General features: G+C 43.2%; 3 protein-coding genes across 3 annotated transcripts in view; 2 read left to right on the forward strand and 1 right to left on the reverse strand.

Annotated features, from left to right (window-relative positions):
* Positions 1-23,161, reverse strand: part of SIK1 (salt inducible kinase 1) — a 312,481-nt gene that overhangs the window by 118,088 nt on the left and 171,232 nt on the right. The gene's annotated exons all lie outside the window — the stretch shown is intronic.
* Positions 1-23,161, forward strand: part of AGPAT3 (1-acylglycerol-3-phosphate O-acyltransferase 3) — a 315,407-nt gene that overhangs the window by 107,053 nt on the left and 185,193 nt on the right. The window lies entirely within an intron of this gene.
* On the forward strand, positions 3,191-21,558 carry RRP1B (ribosomal RNA processing 1B). Its single transcript, XM_088530653.1, has 16 exons — positions 3,191-3,347; positions 5,704-5,786; positions 6,641-6,698; positions 7,449-7,534; positions 8,530-8,591; positions 9,627-9,756; positions 11,410-11,474; positions 12,023-12,186; positions 12,759-12,853; positions 13,700-13,797; positions 14,453-14,472; positions 14,855-14,980; positions 15,711-16,450; positions 19,070-19,216; positions 19,985-20,051; positions 21,187-21,558. Exons 1-16 carry the CDS (start codon positions 3,215-3,217, stop codon positions 21,375-21,377), a joined length of 2,265 nt encoding a protein of 754 aa, XP_088386779.1. The 5' UTR covers positions 3,191-3,214; the 3' UTR covers positions 21,378-21,558.

Below are 23,161 nucleotides of genomic sequence, written 5' to 3' on the forward strand. Positions count from 1 at the left end.
CATTGTTTTGAGACTGTTCTAAGGCATGCATGTAACTTTTTAAGCTAACTCAACTATTCGCAAGATGCTCAGCCATCTTGCTAAATTTTAACAGTTTTCTCAGAGGCAATAGTTTTTGCTCCTCACAGAACATGACTTCTTTAAAGAAAAATATATAGTTTGCAATCCAATCATGAATAAAAGTAATATGTCAGGTGAAGACAGTAAATATGCTTACTAATTTTCTCTTGTGCAAAACTATTACTGTAACTTTAAATCCACAGTCCAAGAAAACAGGCATTCATTTCAAAACAAGATAAATGTATGTATCAAAAAAAAAACTCCTATTTCTGATGTATATATATGTACACAGTGCTGTAGCTTGAAAAGGCCACCATCTATTTACAATTACATACTTAATTTTCTTTGCCCAAACATTAAGCATCCAGTATGCTTTCATAAAGCAAAATTACACCATATCAAAGTAGTTTTTCTTCTTGAGAGTAGTGCTGAAGCACTGAGGAGATTCCTTCCGCAAGGATCGTGCCTGCCCTGTTCGGAGGGAAGAGAGCACTATAGATCTACAGAAGCAGCTGCCTCCTAAAGACACTGCATATGGAGTCACTTCCACTGCCTCCTCAGGCCACATGGCATGAGGCTAAGGAAGGTCATTTACACCAGTAGCTTTTCTCAGTCCAACAGAAAACGCCACGCTGGCATTTCAGTCCTTTGCATTCATTTTCTACAACTCTGTTTTCTCTTTTTGCTTCTCCGCTTCCTCAGGTTAACCATTTCCTTCCATTTTTGCTTGTTAATCTACTCCTTCCCCAAGGAGTAGATCCCCAAGGATCCATGTGCGGACAAGATTTATTTCCTTTTCTCTGCATAAGCAGCCCCTCAACATCTCCCGCGTACTAACAAACATACATGACAGAAAGGCGCTTTCTGTGCAGCCCCTCACAGTAACAATGGCTGGCACAGAAATGAAGACTTCAGTCCTCACGGATTCCTTTGGCCAATTTGGGTAACTTAAATCCCACTGCACGATTCCCAGCACCCATCTCCCCCCTCTGAAGGGACCCTCTGCCACAGATGTTTTACAAGCCAACACGAGCTCTGCACTGCGCCTTGGAGGTCCCAAAGGCAACGGAGCCACAGAGCAGGGGCGTTTCGGGCCACGGGCTGACCCCAAGGACGCCAAGCGACACTGGCCAGGAGCCCTCCCACGGCGCTCGCCTGCGCCTCGCGCCCAACCACCACCCCTGCCTGGCCCTGGCCCTGGCCCTGGCCCTGGCCCTGGCCGCGGAGGCCCCGCCGGCCGCCACTCCCCGGCGCTACCTGCGCCTCGGCCGCCAGCGCCGCGCGCCGCCTCATGGCGCCCCCGGCGGCGCCGCGGGGGGGCGGGGCCGTGACGTCACGCCGCTGCCGCTCGCCCCCCGGCGAGCATGGCGGTTGGGCGGCCGCGGCGCTCAGGGCGTCCAGGTCTCCCGCTCCTTCCAGCTGCCGCTGCCGGGTGCGCGGGTCTCCTGTGCTGTGGGCATCAGGCCCTCGCTGCCTGCACTCGTGCTCTCGCTTCATCATGGGGGCTGTTCTGCTTTTGCCCTACAGCGGCAAGTGTAGTCTTATGGTCCCTTCCACAGGACTTCTGTTGGACTCCCCCCCCACCCCTTTTTTTTTCTTACAGGATCATAGAATTATTATGGTTGGAAAAGACCTTCAAGATCATCAAGTCGAACAGTAAACCCCACACCACAGGCTTGCTAAACCATGTCCCTAAGCCCGTCATCCACACGTTTCTTGAGCACTGTCAGGGACAGCGACTCCACCACTTCCCTGGGCAGGCTATTCCAGTGCTTCACCGCTCTTTCCCTGTAGATTTTTTTCGTAATATCCAACCTGAACCTCTCCTGGCGCAACTTGAGGCCATTTCCTCTTGTTCTACGGGTAGTTATACTGGAGAAGAGACCAACCTCTGCCTCACTACAGCCTCCTTTCAGGTAGTTGTAGAGAGCAATAAGGTCTCCCCCGAGCCTCCTCTTCTCTAGACTAACTAACCGCAGCTCCGCCAGCTGCTCCTCACAAGCTCTGTGCTCCCACCCTGCACCAGCTCCACTGCCCTCCGTTGGACACGCTCCAGCACCTCCACGTCTTTCTTGCAGTGATACTGCTGGGCACGGAGCAGCAAGAGCTGTTGGGCGCTTTGCAGTGATGCATCGTCTTTTTCCTTATCCGACAGAGCTAACGTGCCTTTCCATGAGACGCTGGCTCGGTGCGATCTCCTTCTGCATTCACTGCGCGGATATTCGCCGCTGTCTCATTGCCCGGTTGTCCGGCTTCCACACACCGCTCGGAAGCACGCCCCGGTCCTGACTTGAATACGGACATGCCTGCCGCTTCCTCACGCTAATAGTAAACACAGGAGATGGTACAAACACCGTCACTCCCTCTGTGGCCACGCAAGCAGGGCGGACCTGGCGCTCCCCTAAGAACATGGAGGCCCCTGCGCTAAGATGGCTGCCAGGGCCCAGCTTCCCCAGGAGCGGGAACCAGCCTGGTGGAACAGGAAACGCTGCTGCGTTTTTTGCCCTAAACTTTTTTAAAATTTTCACTGAAAATTGTACAGATGCTACCATTTTGCCCTCTAGTCAAGCTTAAAAAGTATAAAGGTTTCCTTAAGTATCGTTTCTGCTTTGGGACATTTTGTACCTGCGAGTTTCACCCATTAAAATGGTAGGTTGCTTCCTGTTGCTTTGGAAAAATATCATTAAAACAGTGGATAAGAAATTTTGCCTCACTGCTATTCCTGAAGCAACTGAGCTTTGCGTTGACGCAGGCGTTGCAGCGTGAGGAACAGCTTGACGAACTGGGGGCTATCCCACTACACGTGCAGTGTTGCAATGTACTAGAGTAAGAACACTTTAGAAAGCATCCACTTTAATATTTACTGACCCTAGAAGTGTAACATATAGTAGATAAAAGCACACTTAAAACACGCTGGATTTATAACCAGTTGTGTTGAAGAGCTCAGCGCATGTCGTTCCCTCTCAGTACAAACAGCAGCGGCGCTCCCAGCCTCCGGCCGCCCCGCTCGCTGCAGAGGCAGGGCCGGCCGAGGGGAAGCCCCTCCTCAGCGCGGCCATCCCGCCTCCCCGTGCCCCGTCCCGTGACGCCATCTTGCGGCGCCGGCGCGGCGGAGGAGGAGGGAGCCGCCTCTCGCGGTGTCGCCGCGGCGGCCATGGCTCCCGCCGCCCTGCACGCGCCCGAGGTGCAGCTCGCGCAGCGCCTGGCCGCCAACGAGAAGCGCATCCGCGACCGCGCCGTCAGGAAGCTGCGCGGCTACATGAGCGTCCGCACGCAGCGGGCCCGCGGTACGGCCTGGCCCGGGGCGGCGGCGGCACCGGCCCGGGCTGGCTGGCTGGGGGCGGCGGGGCCGGCAGCGGGACCGGGCCTGGATCCGCTGCGCGGGGCCGCCGTTGCTGCCGCGCGGGACGCGGCGCCCGTTTGAAACGCGCCGGCGTTGGGGGGAAGCACGTGCGGAGGGAGGGCCGGCGCTGCCTTCCGGGTCTGGGTTGCCCCTGTTTTCTCCTTTATTAAATTAAGAAATTAATAATATCTTCCCCCTTTTAATTCTTACCCACGTGTCTTACCGCCGCAGGCATTTTCGGCGGTGAGCCCCGTCAGGGCAGGGGCTGTGGGGCCTGGTTTGCGCCGGGAACCGCGGGCTCTGGGGAGGGATGGCGGAGGCGTCGTGATGCGGCCCAGGGCCGCTCCTCCACGAGGGCCCAGTGCGATTGCAGCGAGCTGGTCCGCACCGAAACAGCCCTGGCGCGGGAGGTGGATGGTTTTGTTCAGTGCTGCGCAGACCCGTGTGGCAGGGACCACTTGTTTTCTTGTGACAGAGATTGAGGAGTGTTGCAGGGAATTGGGGAAAGCCTGGAAAAGCTTTAGCAGTGGTTTAATTGTAAGGAATTCACAGTTACCTGTTCAGATTATCAGTGTTGCTTGTAATCTCCACATCCATGGTGGGGATAGCTGTATTGTGACAGGACTGAATGACTTCTCCATAGCTCTGTGCTGCTGCTTTAGAACCAGGCTAGCTTGGGTCGTGTTGGGCTTGCTGGCTTTGCTGGTGTGAATCCTTCTGCATGTTAGGAAGCTCCCATAGCATGAGGTCCATCAGAGCACTGTGAATGCACAGGACCAGCTCAGAAAATTCTCTTCCTGCAATGATAGGGAGGAGATGTCCAGGGGACGGAGCTGAGAAGCACCTGTGCGTGCTCTCTTGAATGTGAGCAATGAGCCTGACACCCCAAGAGCTAAGCTGGAACTGGGAGGCTGCTCAGAACTAAGCTAATTCCTTGCAAAGCTGTGAGGGGCTGTGCATTGATTCCTGCCTTTTCCCTCCTCCCTTTCCAAATAGCTCTTGGCCCACTAGATGGTCTCAGCCACGTTTGACAGGGGACGAGTATATTAGAATAGTGTTACTGGGTCAGGCCTCAGTTGTTAAATTTAATATTTCAATAAATACTAAATGAGTGAGTCAAATCTGTTTAATATTTGATCTTAAATTCAACTTAGATTTATTATAATATTGATATAATGATATAATTCACACTTAAAGGACATACCATTTCCTATGTAGCACTTCACATGTTTCCTTTACCCAGCTTTACTTTGAATCTTTTTAACTAAGCATGACTGTAAACTGTTAGAGTAGCAGATGCTGGCAATTTTCTGTCTGAGTACAGAATGATGAAGTAGTGATAATTGTTTGCAAAAGACTTAGTCCCAGGAGGAGGTACTCAGTTTCGCCTCAGCACTAGTTCTGAGGTTTTTTTGATTGTCAAAAAATGATCTTGGAGCAAATTTCAGCTTACTGAAGATAATTACCTTTTCTAAATGATTCTCTTGAAGTTGCTTTAAAGTACTCATCAGGCCATTGTTTGAAAATAGCTTTAGTAGGTCATGGTGGCTACTTTATAGGCTGCTGTAATTTTACCCCAAACTATATTTGACATTGTTAATACTCCTGTCTTCAAAACATTCTTGAGCAGCTGCTAGTGATAGTAAAATTTTATTTTCCGTTTAATTATTCCCTTCTCTAATATACAATTTTTGACAAGAATGGAATTCTCACATTAATATTGAAGAAAATACTGTTAGCCTTGAGTGTCACCTCAGTTTTAACACTTATGAGATATTTTAATTATAGATGTTTAGACTCTTATTGTGCATCTTAATTTAACACAGAAGGAATATAGTTGATTGTCAGAAGTCTTACATTGTCAGAAGATGCCTCTAGTAAAGAACAAGACTAGTGGTAAACTGAGACTTTTATATTAAAAGAAAAAAAGGCATTGTTAAACTGGTTACTATCCCAGGGTTGCATGTGTCTTCTGTTGTAAACTAACTACGTTCCCCTCATTAAAAATAACGCTCTTTGTGCTAAAAATACATCAGAGGGCTCGAGTTGGCAAAGATGTGTGAGAATTGCCTAGTGTTTATCTCATCTGATTTCTTCAAAACCTCTGTTACTTATGATGGAAGATAGATACGTAGAGGCATGGGATTGCTGAACTATGCAAATCAGCCTTCTGATTAGTCTTCTCAAAGTCCAAGAGAGCAAAAAAAGACCTGGAGGAGATCAAGAAACAAAGAAAACTGCTTGAAAATATCTTGCTGGAAATACAAGATTGTTTTATTCAGACTTCTTCTGCGCTGCAGGTGGCTTCAGTGAGGAAGAACTTCTGAAAATATGGAAGGGGCTGTTCTATTGCATGTGGATGCAGGATAAACCTCTGCTGCAGGTAGTGTTGGTTTGATATTTGCCTGAGTGAGTCTTTTCTAGACTGTATTGCAGGGACATAGTGAATTACGTTGATGAAAAAGACCTTAGTGAATCTCACTTTTTTTTTTTCCTGTCATTTGGATATGTGACTAATTCACTGATCCTCACACAGGAACAGAAGCCTAAACAGCCTGGTGTTTGAAGTCAGCCCTCCAGAGGAAGGGGGAGATGTTTACCTTCCAAAACCAGGCTGAAATGTGCATTGTTTTGCACATTGCTTTGGTGGAATGGAAGCATTCGCAGCGCACTGCCCTTTATTGTACCTGCAATTTATGCTCGGTCTTTAGTGAGCCACTTTCAAAGCTTTTTACTTTTCTTTTGTTAGTGCAAAGGGTTTTGTAGTGCTTCATTTCCTGATGACTTTTTGCTCCCTCTTCCAGTTTGTCACACTGCTTCAAAAGTTCCCAGTTCTGGAGACTTTTTTCCAAATCTTAGTACTCTCAGTTAGTTTTCAAATTTCTTGCCCGCTTCCATGAACAAGGTTATCTCATACAAGACACAGGCTGCTAATCTTTTACATCATTTGTAAATTCAAGTACAGGTAGTTATTATCTCATAATTTACTTTTTTATTCTGCTAGCAAAAAAATGACTTGGGCAGAGATAAATGAATAGAGATTGATACCTTTGAATCATCTTTTCCATCTAACCTAATTCCAGTGGAAGGCTTGCTCCAGTACTAAAGCAACTGTTCAGAGAATAATTCTAACTTTAGTGGGTGTTACAACCAAAGCCATAAAGTACAAATATAAAGTATTTTTAGTGGGACCAAGCTCTGAAACATGCTATACTCACTATATTTATTTGTTTTTAGGAGGAACTAGCAAATAACATCTCACAGCTTATCCATGTTATTCAGAACTCAGAGGCTCGTAAGTACTGTTTGTTTTCTTTCTAAACATACTTTTATGGTTGGAGGTTTTGAGCCTCTCACACTGCCAGATATTTTTTCTTTGCTTTTTGTGAAACTAATACATGTGATTGCATTAAAGGAAGCATCCAAGCTCTGCTTCATTTGCAGTTTGTTTCTGTTTTTTGCAGGCAAGGGTTGCATCTCCGGTGTGATAATGCTTAGGCTTTGCAGAGTGGATAACAATGCACATCCCCTTGCTTTCCTGGTCTAGAACTAGATTCTCGGTCTATTTGTTCTGGCCACTTCCTACTCAAAACAACCTTGTTTTTGTAGGTGTTAAACTCGTACGATTCAAACTGTTCTTCAGTTGTGGTGCTTAATTAATGTCAAAATTAGCATGGGCGACATCAATGTCAAACTGATGTGATGCTCTACTTTGTGCAGATGTAATACAAAATATATACAAAGTTCAGTTGGGGCGATTTGTGTTATTACAGCTGTCTGTGTAATAATATGTATATCCGAAGGTAGCAGTGTGCCTTGTATTATGTTGTTCTGAGGTTTAAATAACCTGTCCTTGCAACTGTCTCCAGCATGTCTTCCCACTGCAATAACCCAGTCCCTGGGTAAATAATTAGGAAAACGTGGCTGTTTTCCAGGTTGAAGGTTTCCTGCGATTCTTTCAGGTTAGCAAAAGCAACTCTGTGCCAGGCATGCAGGTTAGGCCATGGCCTTTTCTTATTTTGTTGTGGTTTTGGTTCTGTTATAGAACACCTGTTCGTTCAGACTTTCTGGCAGACGATGAACCGTGAATGGGATGGGCTAGACGGTCTGCGCCTTGATAAGTACTATATGGTAATGCTGCCTTTTTTAAATAGAGCTTTTATAAATAATGGTGGTGGGCTGGAAGGCAAATTTGTCTGCACATATGTTTGTGTGTTGTAACAAAAGGCTTATCTTGAGACAGATTGCAAGCCATGTTTTTTTAAAGTCTTTTCCCTCACCATTACAAATCTAAAATTCGTTACAGTTTGTCATGCTGCGAGTGACTCTGTGTTTGTTTGTCTTGGTTCATACCATAGACTGCTTCTTATGGCTTTACCTAGGGAAGACTTGGAGAGGAAACTGCTTTCATGCATAAGTACCCTTGCTGCATGCTAACACTGTCATTGGGCACTGCATCATCATCAGTTATTTAGATCAGACTGTAGCAGGCTCTTTGAGAGCTCTGATATAAAGTATTTGTCAGCAGAACCAAATTCTCTACCAGTCAAGATAAGCTGTAGTACATTTGGCTAATAGAATTCTTTTTATAGCAAACACTGTTAAAAAAGATAGTAAAACCCAGTGAGAGAAAACTCTTAGAAGACCTGCCTTTTTTAATAATAAAATCAAGTTAATCTTGTTCTTTAAAAGAAGTTAATTGCAGGTACATTCACTACTGTGTTTTATTTCTGTGTATGGCTATCTCTTAGTGAAAGTTTCATCCCTTTTAGGCAAACAAATTATTTTTATCATCTGTTGGCTATTGCTGTTTCCAGTTTCTTTAAATTGTAAATTGTAATTTTTTGTAGATTTGTGAGCACTTGATGAAGAAAATTGGGTGATGAGGCTGGGAAAAGACAGTCATTGATTTTGCTTGACTTGGGATATGATAGTGGAACGCTGTCTTTTTAGCTTCACAGCATCCTTCTGCCTGATGTGACAGACAGGTCTGTCAAAACATTGATGCAAGAAAATTTTCCATCTTGTGCTATAAAGAGCTTCAGTAAGGAATATATTCGTATTACGGTCACAGTAACCCTTTTTCTGTTTTCATGAATGTTTAATAACAAATTTTGTATTTGCAGCTGATCCGTATGATTTTGAGGCAATCCTTCGAAGTGCTGAGAAGAAATGACTGGGAGGAAAGGTAAAAAGGCTTTCAAGTAACTGTGCCTTAAAGAAGCAGAGAATATATTTGATTCTTTATTGAATATATTTTAAATATCAAATATATTTGATATATCAAATAATATGTGTTTTTCTTCCATGAATGGTCCTGCTAGGAAGCCTTAACAAAAAGTTTTATTTGATATCTGGATCATCGCTTAGGCTGTCTAGTTGAAGAAGAAAGCAGATGTTAAACTTTATTAAATTAGATATACATTGCAATTAAATATACACTGCTCTTAGGTTCACCTAAGCAGTTAAGCTTGTATTTCACAGTAGGAATTCAAGAAAGCAATGTGTGCACAACTGGAGGTCTAGAGAACAGACGGCTCAGAGGGATCTTATCAGTGTTTATAAGTATCTGATGTTAGGATGGCAAGAGGATGTGGCCAGGCTCTTTTTAGCACTGTCTATTAGTTTAGTTGAACTACTGGGATGGATTTTGTACTCCTGGCTTAGCCTGCAGTACATTCTTTAATATAACTGTTTTGTTTTATGAGACAGTATAACATGCTTATAAACTCTACACAGTTGAAATGAGTTTGAGAAGGATCAATTTTATAGCTGAACTGCTGGGTATGTGCCAAAAAGCAACTAATCTTATAAAATGGGAGGGTGCCTATCAGTATGGATGGGGCACTTGACTCTTCAGGGATGCTCTGCTCAAATGGCAAAAGCCTTTTGCCTACCTGTCAACTATATGGCACAATCAGCTTAGTCCAAAATAAGGTGTGAATTTGAAAACTGTACAACTTTAATTTCGCAAATTAATCATTTTGAGTGGCCTGTCTGGTGTTACAATGCTAGACTATGGGGAGTTCTGACTATTGTGTTTTTGTTTGTTTAATGTGAAAATTGGTTCTTGAATTTGTCTGAACTCCATCTTTACTTCTTATGGGTGGTAAACAGACATCTTAAAATACTGGTAAAACTGAATAATTTGACTGTTTTTTAAAGCGAGCAGAGCCTGAGCAATTGATCTGAAAATGGTCTTTTTCTCTCTCTCACTCTCCAGTCTGACTGAATCATTCTTGCAACTGTTAATGAAAGAAGTTATGGACCCAGACAGCAATGCTCCCATTGGAATAAAGTTCCATTTCATTGATATTTACCTGGACGAATTGGCTAAAGTTGGTGCAAAGGAGGTTAGAAAGCACATTGTAATTCTCTTCCTGGTGTGAAATGTAGCATGCATCATTTTGAAGGAAATAAGTCTTTATATCATGTATGTTTAACGATTTTAAATGTAATGAAGTGACTTACTACAGTTTGTGCTTTCACTTTTGTTCATCTGCTTTTTATGTGTGTCTTAACTAGGCAGTGAAAATATTGTAATTCATAATTACAACTTAGAATTATTTTATAATATAATTTATAATATGATAAATTATTGTATGCTCACAACTAAGGTTGTGAACATGGGTATGCTGGTCGAGGTTGACGTAGGAAGTAGAAAAGTTTTACTGTTCTCACTTGCTTTAATAAGGTGCTCAGACCCTTTTTCCTTGACTGAATGTTTTTGACAGTCTTTGCTTTTGTGTTGGTTTTTGATTGTTTTCCTAAAAAATATATTTGTATAAAACTGATGTTGGGCATTTCTAAAACAGAGGAAGAAAGTGAGCTTACTGTGTTACTTCACATCAGTAAATGAAAGTTAACTTGCACAGTGAACATGTCTGAAGATGAAGATCTCAGTGCAGTTCATCTTTCTCTGTTTTGGAATACTGTCTATTTCCATGAAATAGTTGCCTTTAATTCTGGCTGATCTTGCAGTGCTGCAGAGTTTGGCAGCAACTGCAATTCTGTTGCTATAGCTGTCAGTGTTGTCACTCTTTTTTCCAGGGAGCATTTCGGTGCCACCCCGCTAGAGTGAGGTGCCTGCTGCCCCACACGTACTTAGGTGCCAACTGCCAACACATCTCCTAGCAATTGAGGAAACGTCCAGCAGGAGCTGCTGGCAGTTTAGCATTTATATATATGCTTTGCAGTCATTACTGCAAGAAGTCCTGCCTCTGCAGCTTTGGTGGCTGTGGAGTGCGGGAGTAGAGATGCCTGCACAACAGAAGTGCCTGTTCCTGGAAACCTGATGGTTTCTGCAGCCCTGTAGTAATAGAAGTTTTATGCCCCAACGTAGCTACTGGGGGTGTTCTAGGTAATTCAGGACCCCTCAGCTGTTTTGAAATCTCAGTCGATGCTCATAAATTGAGCTTAGGAAAGGATCTTTAGTGCTACTGTAGTTGGTGGTGTTTTAGTCCAAGATTTACTAGCAGTGAGGGTGACAGAGCACTGGAACAGGCTGCCCACAGAGGTTGTGGAGTCTCCGTCTCTGGAGATCTCCAAGGCCCCCTTGGACACAGTCCTGTGCTACGTGCTCTGGGTGACCCTGCGTGTGCAGGGGGTTGGACTAGATGATTGCTAGAGGTCCTGTCCAACCTCAAGCATTTTACGACTCTATGGCAGGTTAAGAAAAAATCAGATCTTGGTGCTCTGGTGAAAGAGCACCGTATTATTTAAGCTTTCTCTGCCTTGTTTTTCCATTTTCGAGATAAGTTTCATTAGATTTCTCTACTCAGGAAATTAAATTTTGCAAAACAGCGTTTTTGGAGTGCTCTTACAGAAGAGCTGGAAGGTGTAGTGAGAGTGATAAGCAGAAATCACTGGATACTTATGTAATTTGGAATGAGACAAATATTGACATAACTTCTTAGAAGGTGCCGTTATAACAAATCTACAGCAAAGGAATTTGAGTGGACCTGTAATATATATTGTATTAATTTTTTTTCTTTCTGATCATACAGCTCACAGCTGACCAGAATCTAAAGTTCATTGAACCTTTCTGCAAAATCGCTGCCAAATCAAAGGAGTAAGTTTAGTGTAAGGGTAAATATTCTTAAGAATTAAGAAGTTCTGCATATACCTCTCCACATGCTAATAAATGCATTGAACCAGAGCCATAGTACATCATCATAATATAGAGAAAGCAGGAGGTTCTAATTATTTGAATAATCATTTGAAGATAACTTTTGCTTATTAAAGCTGTAGATAAATGTTTTTGATTTATAGCAATCTTCTTAATCTCTGTTGGTTTGAGTTTTTTTTTTTTTTTTTTTTTTTTAACATGCATAGAACAGCTGAGCTGGAGAGTGTCTCTGTTTTTGCAGCTGTAATTCAGAGCTGCCAATAAGCACAGTGGAACTTGAGGGGGATGTGGGCAGAACCACTGCTCAGCAGTGATTGTTTGGATTTAAAGGGCTGCTGTTCAGAAAGTAACACGTTCACTAGACGCTCTCCCCATTCCTTCCTTTCTTTCACACTTTTCTTACATCCCTGAAACATCCAGTTTTTAAGTGTGGGTGAGTGGGTGGGGGGAATGACCCTTTCCCCTCTCATCCCTTTTCTCATGTGATGCAGTCACCGCCTGATGCACGCCATTGCCAACGGCATCTTTGAGATCATTGTGGATCAGTCACCCTATGCCATTGAGGACCTGATGAAAGAACTGAGTAGCTGCAGTGAGGAGGAAGATCTGTCTGAAGATGATGAGTGGGGAAATGAAGAGGTGCTTGCAGCCAAAGGTGAGGAGGAAGTGCTGGAAAATGAGCAGAGGCTTCTTAAATAGTCTTGTTTCTATTGGGAGGGATTCAAAAAGCTGTTCTGCTGTGAATCAGCCAAGCACGTTCTCAAGGTAGTGCAGGGACAAATATGTTTTCTTTTTTTTTTCACCTCAGCTGTGCTTGGATAAAATGAGTTCATAAGACGATGTTACAAAAGTCATAGTGGTCTCTATAAAACCAGACAGTGTCCTCTGTCTGTTGCAGTGCCTGTATCAGCCTGGCTCCCAAATATTCAGGAATTTAAAAAACAAAAAAAAAAACCTACACTTTTTTTGGCTTTCTGTTGAAGTAGAAAAATGGACTGGATCAGAGGGTTGTGAATCCTGATGTAGCCTCACGTGGATGCAGTTATCTCAAATGCCCCCAGGTCATGCAGTTGTGTTTTGTATAATGGCCCTGAAGTCTTAGTGGCATAAATTAGCTAAGAGAGTCTAGCCTCAAGAGTGTGTAAAGAAAAATGCACCTGGTGTTCTGTCCATCAGAGAATAGTGCTATTTCTGTTCTTAAAAACTCTTTTTTTTTTTTCCTTATAGCAGACAAAAGTTTGTCAAGAAAATCAGCACAGAGCTCTGAAAATTCAGAGGATGTTTGTGAAAACGCTGATGACAGTATTGGGCCTGTTCTTCAGGTTTGTGGCTTCCTTTCTTTGGTAATGTTACTCTCTCTCTCCATTTTTTTCTGTTCATTTCATGAGGTACAGAAATAAAGCGTGCTAATCAGACAAGTAAGATAGATAACACAATGACATTTTAAACTCCTCCTGCCTCCATATGCAGTGGTGTTTTTGTCATATGTTCCCTGTAAGTAGTTTATAGGAAAATAACTCCCTGTCTAAATTCTGATTTCTTCCTTTGTCCCCCGTTCCTTTTTTTCCCCATCCATCCCTTTCTGTTTCAAGAATTCAGAAATGTGTGACAAAAGCCAAATCCTGCTGTTAGTGAGCCAGCAGTCAGCAATAGCTTTCTTGACAATAGCAACAAAAGCATCGGGTAATGGCATGTGTAGGAGAGGGGTAACACATTTTGGCTTGTGTCTTTTGGATCCCCTTAGAGCTCAGTGGAGTGTTTTTTGAAGGACCCACTGAGCAAATGCACATTCAAGTAGAGATGCTTGTTAGAGATCTTTCTCCTGTAGCATCTAAGGAAGAATTAGGTCATGATATAATTGAAATTTGGCATTTAGCTAAATATTTGGGGGATTTTTAGTGGTGGTTGGCTTCTCTGATGAATGAGAATTCAAGTTAGGAATGCTTTGGAAAGTGATACTGAATTCTGATGTTAAGTGAAGTGATCATCTGTAAAAATCAGAATACATGTATGAAAAGGTGTAAATTTTGGCAGAAAACAAGTATAGTGAGTTTGAAGAAAGTAGAATTAACAGAATCCATATGCTCCTTGATGCTTATAGTATTGGTTACATCGCATTATCTTGCATGATAATCTAGGAAAAATCATATCACGCTTTCCTCCAACAGTTTGATTATAAAGCTGTTGCTGACAAGCTCTTTGAAATGGCGAGCAAGAAAAATACACCTGCCTTTAACAGAAAGCGCCTGTACAAGCTGGTCAAAAAGTGAGTTCTTTTGAAATACACTTTGCATGTGCTGGCTTGTCCTAAACAGCTTTGGCTTCGTTTTCTGCCCACCCTCTCTTGTCCTTGATAGTGCCAGGAAGTTTCTGAGAAGCTTTTGGCCCAGTTCCAGCTATTAACTGTCCAGTGTGTTTGCTTAAAAGTGAGCATTTCCTGTGAGAACAAGCTCTATCCTAATGTTTACAGATCTGATAGGAGTACCTGTTTTTTTCTGCGACATTCTGGAAAAAAATGGAATTTTAGGTTTGTTCTACATGCTGAAAAACATTTTGTCCTTTATCCTTACAAGTGTTTAAAAATAAACCAGCCTCTGTATCTTCAGCAAGCTGGATAGATGGTATCTCATGTTCCAACCCTACACTCTATTTGACACAGGTTGCAGGTATCGGAGATGTGTTGGACAGCTCTTCTCTCCAGAATGTTTCAGAGGGTTGGATTGAGCTTTTGGTTTTTGGGGGGCAATCCTCTCCTGGAATGAGCTTCTTATAACTTCCTGTGTAAAACTTATTCCTATTTTTATAAAACTGTAAGTGTAGTGATGTTGTACTGCTAGTGTTATAACTGATTCTAAAGCAGTAATGCTGTTTCGTGTTTTTTTTTTTTTTTTTTTTTTCCTTTTCTCCTGCCTTACCTCCAGGTTCCAGGACTTAGCAGAAGGTAAGAACTGAGCAAAATCTTTTCTGTTAAAGGATACCTAGTGCTCCCTGTGCAATGTGTATTGCAAACTTTGTGTTTCTTTGTTTTAAATTAGTTTTGAGGATATGGGGGGCTTTTTCTTCTGAACTTCATTAAGCCACATTTTGCACATTTTTGTGGGGATGGTCAGATTCCATCCATAGATAGCCTGTACTTTGTGCTTAAATGAGAGCAAAGTACTTTTACTCAAAGTAGGAATTATTTGTGATTCTGTAATTATTAATCTGTGATTCTGTAATTATTTGTGTTAGTTTCTACTGGTGAGTCTAGGGAGTTGTGCGATACGCGAACAGCAGCACAGAGAATACGATTTGTTTTCAGATATCTTCTTGCTCCTCAACAGGAATCTTCCCCCAAGATATTCCTGAAGATGTTTCTACAGACGAAGATGATGATACCTTCAGTAGGGGAAGACGAAAGAGGAAACCTGTCAATCCTTCAGAGAAAAACAAGTTAGAAAAAGTAAAAGGTAAGACAGGACTGATCTTTCAGGAGACAATCTGCAACTGCTTGTGCAATTTGGCAGTCAGGTGTCAACCATTTTAAAGAAAGCATAGCCTGTTACTCAGGATGTGCTGCTTTGTGTCGTGCAGCAGTGAAGGTTAAATGTGAAATTAAGGTCTCTTTGGAAGTGGTGGGAGTCTTGTCACTAACTTTGAGGCAAGATAACCTCAGAAGTGACAGTCAAAGGCAAAATTGGAAGCAGTTACAATTGTTATAGGTAAGCAGGAACTTGTCAGTCCTTGAGATAGTGTGACTTTTATAGGAATTTTATTATAGGAATTTGGGAGTGCTTCTGGAAAGGTGACTCAATGAAGTGTTACTGAGAGGCATGTGGAAGGGTATCTAGTATCAAGACTTTTACTGACATGTCATGAGTCCAGTCATACCCACAAAACTACTGAACTGTTGAGTTGTCCTGATTGCTTGAAGAAGTTGCTAACAGCAGCTTTTTGTAGCAGTATCACTGTACAAAAAAAGACTACTACAGGGAATAGCTTAGATGTCAGCTGTGACAAGATCAGCAAAATATGAATTAGGTCAAGGTTTAGGGGGGAATTAAAAGTTTTTAGCTGCAGTGATAAAATATTTGCACTGGCTGATAGTGGGAAAATGGTATAACTATTAAAAAAAAAAACTCAATTGCTACAAGTCTTTCATGTGTGTCTTATGTGGTGTTCTTTTTGGGGTGGGTTCAGAGAAGGAAGAACAAGAGACTTCAAGTGAAAAGGAGTCAGTTCCCCAGAAGAAGAGGAAAAAAAGGAAGAGGAGGGATGGTCCAAGTGCTGATTTTAGCACAGCTGATGGAAATCGTGAGGTGGGGATAACTGAAACATCTGGATCTAATGTCTCCAACCAAGGAAAGATGCCAGAAAATAACAAGAAAAGGAAGAAAAAGAAGTTCCTAGTAAATGAGGCAAATGAGACTAGAAACATAGCAACCAAGACCAGAGGTGACCACAGTATCTCCTTGCAGGAAGGTCCGACTGACCCAGAGCAGAATAAAAAGATTCAGCTGAAGAAAATGAGTGCAAAAGAGCAGAATGTTCCTGCAAAGCCAGAGGGTCAGAATGGACCAGCTAGTGCCGGCGAGGCAGAGGACGTGAGCCCGTCTTTCACACCCTTGGCTCCTAAGGTTGTAAAAAATAAACAGAAAACAGGGACCGTCTTAATGAACGGTGATGTCCTGCTGCAGCAGAGTGACGTGAAACCTGACAAGGAGAGGTTGCTGGGGACCCTGCCGAGAGATGCAGACACTGAATCTGCACCTTCCAGGAAGATCAAATTGAAGAACAAACTCAGGCTAGGTGGTTTGGAAGGAAATAAGGTCTCCAGCCAGAAGGCAGTAACCTTGAAAAAGAAGAGGAAAGTAGAAGTGCTAAGCTCTGTTGAAGCCAATGGAAATCTTGAGATTGCATGCAAGAAAAGCCGGAAGGTGGTAAGTAGAGATATCAGATTTTTTTCTGTTTTCCTTATAATCTGCCAGGTCAGTTTTTCAAATGTGACTTTAGCTTTGTGATTATGGGGCTTCCTGAGCTGGTTTTGTGCTCATGTTATCCTGCACTGTTTGTGCCCAAACCCCCTCGTGCATGTGGCAGCTGCTTAGCCAAAATCTAGGTGAAATCATCATGGCTAGGGTGTGGATTTTATTTTATTTTATTTTCCCTGGATTAGTTTTTCACTGTGTGCTCACAAGGCGTGTGATGCAGGGATGGGAGGGGGAAGGTGGACATCAGTTGTTTCTTTTCAGCAGCGATACAGACGTAGATTAGTATACGTGCCTTGTGAAACTACCCCCTGCAATTTAAATAGTGTAAAGATATGCTATCTTTTACAAATGGTCCAAATTCTTAGAAAGACAGCACTTACGTCTCGAAATTTGGGAGGAAGCTATGATTTTCCTCCATCTACCTCCCGTAGCCATTTTCTCTCGGCAGTGAGGAACAGCAGCTTGGTTTTGCTCAGCAATTTGTGCACTGGAAACCATTTTGCACAATGTATTTTGGTACCATGGTTGAGAGAGAAAGCAGGGGCTCTTCCCTCTCCAGCCACTGAAATTCTTTTAATTGTACATTTTCAGTGTATATATTTACTGCAATGTGTTTAGGGAATCAGTAGTTCTTGGAACTCTTGCTGACGTTCTTGTATTGGAGGAAAGAAATTTCATAAACCATAAATGAAGTGGTCAATCTTTCTTTGACTGAAAAAACACATAACAAAAATACATGGCTGTAAGCAGCCAGTCCACTCATCTCTGCTTAACTTAGGTTTTAAACTGCATGACTAGTTAAGTAGTGCAGGCTCTTTCATAGAATCTGTTTTACTGAGTCTGTTGGTGAGTCTGTTTTATTGAACATCTTCCAAGGATGAAAAGTGCATTTTGAAACATTGCTCAGTGATACCAAAATAAGTTTGTCATTTCCTAGTTTTTGAGGATAAAACACGTCGAGGGAGAAACCCAAAATCCAGTAGACAAATAGCCTTTTTCTCACTGCAGAGCTTCCAAAATGTGAAGTGTTAGCTTTGCCTCCTGTTGCCCAAATATCCCATGTTGTAATTCTCTTGTTTATTTATCTCTAAAAGCTCAGTTTCTAAGAAATCATGACTCTGCCACCCCCATTCCAGCTTGGACTGGTTGGCCAGTTGCAGCCAAGGCTGACAAGGGTCTATGGGAGATTCGGGATGGAGTTGCTGCCAGCTTTGCAGCAAGTCTGTTCCCAGCAGAAACGAGCACAGTCGGTGAGGGAAGGGCTGCCGCAGGAGCCAGCAGTTGCCTGGCCAGCAGCACGTGGGCTAGTGCGGTTTCTAAGCCTCTAACTTGTCTCTAAGTGCAGCTTCAAAGCCATTGCAGCATTTGCTGAGGGCAGGTAGCGCTCTCTGCACGTGCATGTCTGTGTCTGCGCGTAGACACACAGAGAGATGGAGAAAAAGTTGGAAGTTACTGAGTCAGCATGGAAATGAGAATATTAATGTAAGGAAGAATGAGCAGGATAGAGGTTAAAACCTACAAACTTAGGTAGGCTTTCCTGATTTTCTTATTGCTTGAGAAACAATACATTTGTCTTGTTTCCTGATTTTTAGTTATGTACTGTTGGTCTCTGCTGTCCAGAACACAATGGGGTGTGTTTGGATTCTGGAATTCACAAGACAACCCACCCACACAGAGAATTAGCTTCAAATGTTGAAGAGGAGGAAAAATCAGACAAGTTCAGCATTATTTCACATTTGCATCCAGAATTCAAGCTGTGCTAAGGAAGCCAAGAGTCTCATGCTTTATTTAAAGCTAAAGTGATTTTTTAAAGAGAAAAGATTAGTATGCCTTGGACATTTTCCATAGCATGGCTGCAAGCTGCCTTAGGAATCTCTCATCTGCAGATTGCTGTGCAGGGTAGATGAGCCTCCCTTCACACTGCAGACACCCGAGGGCCCTTAAGGCACAGGAGGAGGCAGGCAGGAGAAGCTCTGGAGCAGCAGTTTGTTACCTGCCCTGCCGGTGCGGGTCTCGCGCTGGGGAAGAGAGTTGCATTCAGTGACACGACCTGCGTGGCCCTGAGGAGAGGGCAGCGAAGCGGCAGCGCTGCCCGTTAGCTTGTTTCCTGGGTGCCCACAGAGCGCGTCTCCCGCGCAGCTTTGTGAAAGTCTCCTTCCCAGGCTGAAGCTGGGCTTGTTCACCGGGCCTCATCCATGCTGGAGAGACCAGCACATGCATGCAGGAGAGCTGGGATGATAGTAAGGCAGCCTCATGTGCATGGAGAAAACAGTTCTTTGCCCTGTTGATTGGCCGTATAAATGTTTACAGGCTCCTTGTTCCTTGCTTTTGATGGCCTTCCTATTCCAGCACAGGGGTAAATGTGCTGGGATAGGAAGAAACATGACTGAAACCACAAATTTATTCTAACAGCAAAATTAATTCCTAAGACTTTACCGTGGAGGTTAGCCCTTGTGGATACCAGCTAGTGCTCAGCTGTGATGAAGCCTTTGGTAGTAGGCTCTGAGCCTCAGTCATTTACTAGCTTCTGTGCTTTGTACTGAGAAGACTTCCTTCCTTCCCTTGCAGGAAACCAGCCCTGCTCTATCGCTGATAAAGAAAAAGAAAGTGAAAACAGGGAGTGACTTCATGAAATTTGAGAAATCGACTTTACCAAAGCCAGCGTTCTTCAGGAAAGCCAAAGGCACCATCTCCTCCAGCCTGACCTCCCTGCAGGTAGCGTGATCCCACAGACAGCAGCCAGAAGCTCTCACCTGGGGCTGAGCGTGGCTGCTCCAACCCCTTCTCTGCCGCATCCGAGTGCGGGGCCTCGCTCCTGCTCTCTTCCTCACTCTGTGCTAGTCACCTAACAGAAAAAGCTGGAAAAGGCCTTGCACTTCTTTGTGAACGGTCACGCGTGGCATCATTGTCTTGTGAAAATAATCTGGAGATGTCTTTAAAATTCCTTTTCCCCGTCTCCTTTTAAAAATACTTTCCCGTTGAAAGGACACCATTCTGAAACTGCTCTTTCCACAAAATAAATAAATAAAAAGATTTTTTCCACTCCTGCTAAGAGACTTTGAGCTTCTATCTCTTCCCCTTTGTGGAGACTACTAACAGTGTAGGGCTTCCAAAGGCTGCCTCCTTTTCCTAAACCTTCCTAACATATAATACCCTTTCAAACCCCCTTTGCGCTTTGAGGTGCAAGTGCAGTGGAGCCCACTAATACCTTCTTGTGTGTCAAACTACGAACTGATTTTAGGGAGAGTATGTGATTTGTCTGCAAATGGAATGTGGGATTTTTTGACTAGAAAGACAGTGTTGCTGCTGCCTTTCCTTCTGAGGGCCCAATATGTCAGCACAGAGGGCTGGAAAGGGGGAGGTGTAAATCAAGTGGAGAAAGTTGGAGTGTTTTACATCGCTTTTGTTGGGGTGCAGGTAAACAAACTAGTAGCATTGCTGCAGAAATCTAACTTTCTTTGCTGTCATTATTTTGCTTCACAGTTGAATGAGCTGCAATCATCTGGCTCCAAAAAAGTCACCTTTGGCTTGAATAAAAACATGACTGCGGGTGAGTCTGACACATCTGCCTGTCTTTGCACCCTCGTAGCGAGAGGAAGGGGGAGGTGAATACACCCCCACACACGTACTCGCCGTCTGTCTAAAACAGAATCATTCAGATCCCTTTTTGTCACGTTGTTTGTGTATAGTGTAGAGACCATCCACAGGGTGTAGTCTGGGGGAGATGCTGAGATTTACGACATGCCTCCCCAAAGCCAGATGTGTGTGACTGCAAAGCCCTGTGTTGCTGACTCGCAGGTGGAGCCTTACGGCTGTCACTCGTGCAGTGTGCTCGCAGGCTCCCCATCCTGAGCCTCTCGTCCTGCAGGGTGCCTTTTGGAGGAACACGCGCACGTCACGTTTTTCATGGCTCCGTTCCCTTTCCCAGCACAGAGGTGCTGATGTGACCATCGTCTCAGACTGCATCACAGTGAAAGTCCAGTTTTATCTGGACTGCCTCTGATTTACGATAGTGATGCATAAATAAATGTCAGTCCCATTCTGGATCCCACATGTACACACAGTGTTATCACATAGTGATAAGCTCTTTCCCTGATAAAACCCTGATGCTATGGAGCAAGAGACTTTTTTTACTTTTTATTTATGTATTTTTTTTCCTCCTGAGTTGTGCCGTAGGCCATATTCAAACAAACAGTAGTCGATTTTTGATATATGTGTATATATTTATGTTAACGTAATACATATAAAGAGAACAAAAGCACTTCCATGCCAGCAGTGGTGATAACCATGAGTTTCTAGAACTGAGCAGTTTTAACAGTAAAAGGAGAGCTTCTTCTCATCCGGCATGTCCTTTCAAAGGAAAGCATGATGCTGATGAGGATAGCTACAACATTTGGTTCTGAGGAGCTGGCCAGGAGTCTCTAGGGGTCTCTGAGGACTTGGGGGTTAGTTCACAGCTCTCTGGCTTGCAGCAGACCCCCCTTTTCAATGGGGCTCTGCTGAAAGATTCTTTTTACCACTCCATGTCCATTTTTTTTTCCTCAGTGTTTTAGGTGTCTGCTCTTGAGTGATGGACTCAAGGATGCAAGGCAGATTTTCTGGGTTGGGCAATTCCACCATTCTTTGAGGGGCCCAATTATTCCAGAAATAGTATTTCTTTAACTTGTTTGCTTGCTCTTCAACAGAATTTAAAAAGACTGACAAAAGTATCTTAGTGAGCCCTGAAGGACCCTCCCGTGTGGCTTTCAATCCTGAACAGAAACCCCGTCATGGGGTCCTGAAGTCGCCCGCAGGCTCCCCAGCAGGAGAGCCTCAAAAGAAGAAACTCTTTGCTCTACCAGCTAAGAAGAGACCTACTGCTATGGACTTCTTTTAAATCAACAGAAGTGGCCTACTTTTGTACAGGACATTTCACTAACCTAGAATATTCTCTGGAAGTATTTTGAATTTTTTTATTTTTTTAAGTTAATATGAATTGTATATACAAGGTTCTGATTGTGACCTGGTACACTGCTATTTTGACACCACTTCAGCTGTGTCTTGAAATACTTTTGTTTTGTCCTTTTTTTTTAAAAAAAAAAAAAAAGGACAAAAGAAAAGAAACATAATCCAGTCTCTGCTCAGGTTTGGTCCACAAAAGGTATAGTCTCTGTTCATGTCATTCTCAAGACTTATTTGTTTAATTAAAGCGTTTTCAGGGTTAGATTGTTCTGGAGATTTCTCTCTCTTTTCAGTCAGTTAATGAAAACTTTAACTTCATGCTATTCAACCCTCTTTCATGGAATGGATATTAAAAGAAGACAATGTAAGACAACCTACAAGTTGTTCATGTATTTAAAAATTTTATCCCATCTCTTTTCCCATGTCACCTTTGACATCCTGCTTATTCTTCTGAAAATAATAGTTACCTGATGTCTCAGCTGAAAGACAGCTGAACTTGGGTAGTTCTAGAGATAGTAAGGAACCATTTCCTGGGCTGAGAAGTGCCTGGTTGCTTGGGTACCTACTGGTACAAATAAGCCTGCACAGTTGGTTGCCTCCTGGTTGGGAACACACACAGACCTTTTTTTTTTTTTTTTTTTTTTTTTTTTTTTATTAGCAGCGCAAGTGCCAAAGCTGACGTACAGTTGTCATAATGTAAGCTGGCTTCTGCTCTCTACAGTAGCTGAAGTTGTGTTCTCACATGGAGAAATCTTTGATATTTCCTGCAGGTCTTTTGTCCCTGCCCTGTCCTCCTTGCTGATTTTTACTAAAAATCTTGTGAGAAACCTTTTTTTCCTTCTTTTGCAGCTGGTGTCACCACATTTTACCAGAGCTCAGATCTCGTTCACTGGATAAAAAGTCAAGTCAGCTAGATGAGTGTAGTACAACTTTGGTTAGGATATGCATCTCTTAAGTTTTCAGTGTGTATCAATGCAGGGTAAAACTTTACAGCCCAAACAGCTTGGTTTTGTTTTTGATGTAAAACCAGAATAATTTGCTGTAACATTTCCTCGTATTAAGTTTTTATTTGGATATTTTATTACTGCTATGCATGGTTTGCTTTTTTCTTTGCTGCTTTGGTAAAGAATAAGATGTACTTCTGCAGCAGACCGTTACTGTATTCTGAGGGGGAACTGTGGAGAAGCGGAGAGCAAATGGAAGCAAGATTATTTTCTGTTACAGTTTAGTAAGTGTTTAAGCCTTGCTTATGCCAATGACAAATTGGCTTTGCAGCAGCTCTCTGCATTAGAGCTCAGCCTCAAAGCACGACCTGGTTTGAGAACAAAACTGTTCATGGAGCTTCCCACCGGTTACTTCTGGGATCCTGTAGAAAGCAGTAGGCCTCTCACTTTCTTCTCTTATGATATCGGGTAAATATTTAACTACTTCATTCAGCAGCGTTAAAGTCTGTAACATGTTGATATAGTTAGGTATTATTTTTGCCACTTCGCCTACTACCTGGTGCCAAGTAGCTCCCCATCAGCAGCTGCTCGTGGCCGTCGCAGTTCACATAGGTCTGCAGGGCACTTGGTGCTCGCAGCTCGCTGACCGCTCTCACCTGCTCACTGCTAGTCCGTGGCGGCTGAGCTCCTGGCAGTACATGGCTTTAAAAATCATTGCACCGTTGTTATCTCACATTCAGAATGAACGAATGGATTTCACTAGGTTTTGTTTCTG

Source organism: Tinamus guttatus, unplaced genomic scaffold (genome assembly GCF_059628265.1).
Source record: "Tinamus guttatus ecotype Peru unplaced genomic scaffold, ASM5962826v1 Tinamus_guttatus_pri_ptg000384l, whole genome shotgun sequence".
Lineage (NCBI taxonomy): Eukaryota > Metazoa > Chordata > Aves > Tinamiformes > Tinamidae > Tinamus > Tinamus guttatus.

Excerpts from the sequence above, each read along its gene's own strand:
- RRP1B (XM_088530653.1), top strand. The coding sequence starts at position 3,215 with ATGGCTCCCGCCGCCCTGCACGCGCCCGAGGTGCAGCTCGCGCAGCGC. Across the intron at positions 12,854-13,699 it reads GTATTGGGCCTGTTCTTCAG|TTTGATTATAAAGCTGTTGC; the intron begins GTTTGTGGCTTC and ends TTCCTCCAACAG. Across the intron at positions 14,981-15,710 it reads CAAGTTAGAAAAAGTAAAAG|AGAAGGAAGAACAAGAGACT; the intron begins GTAAGACAGGAC and ends GGGTGGGTTCAG.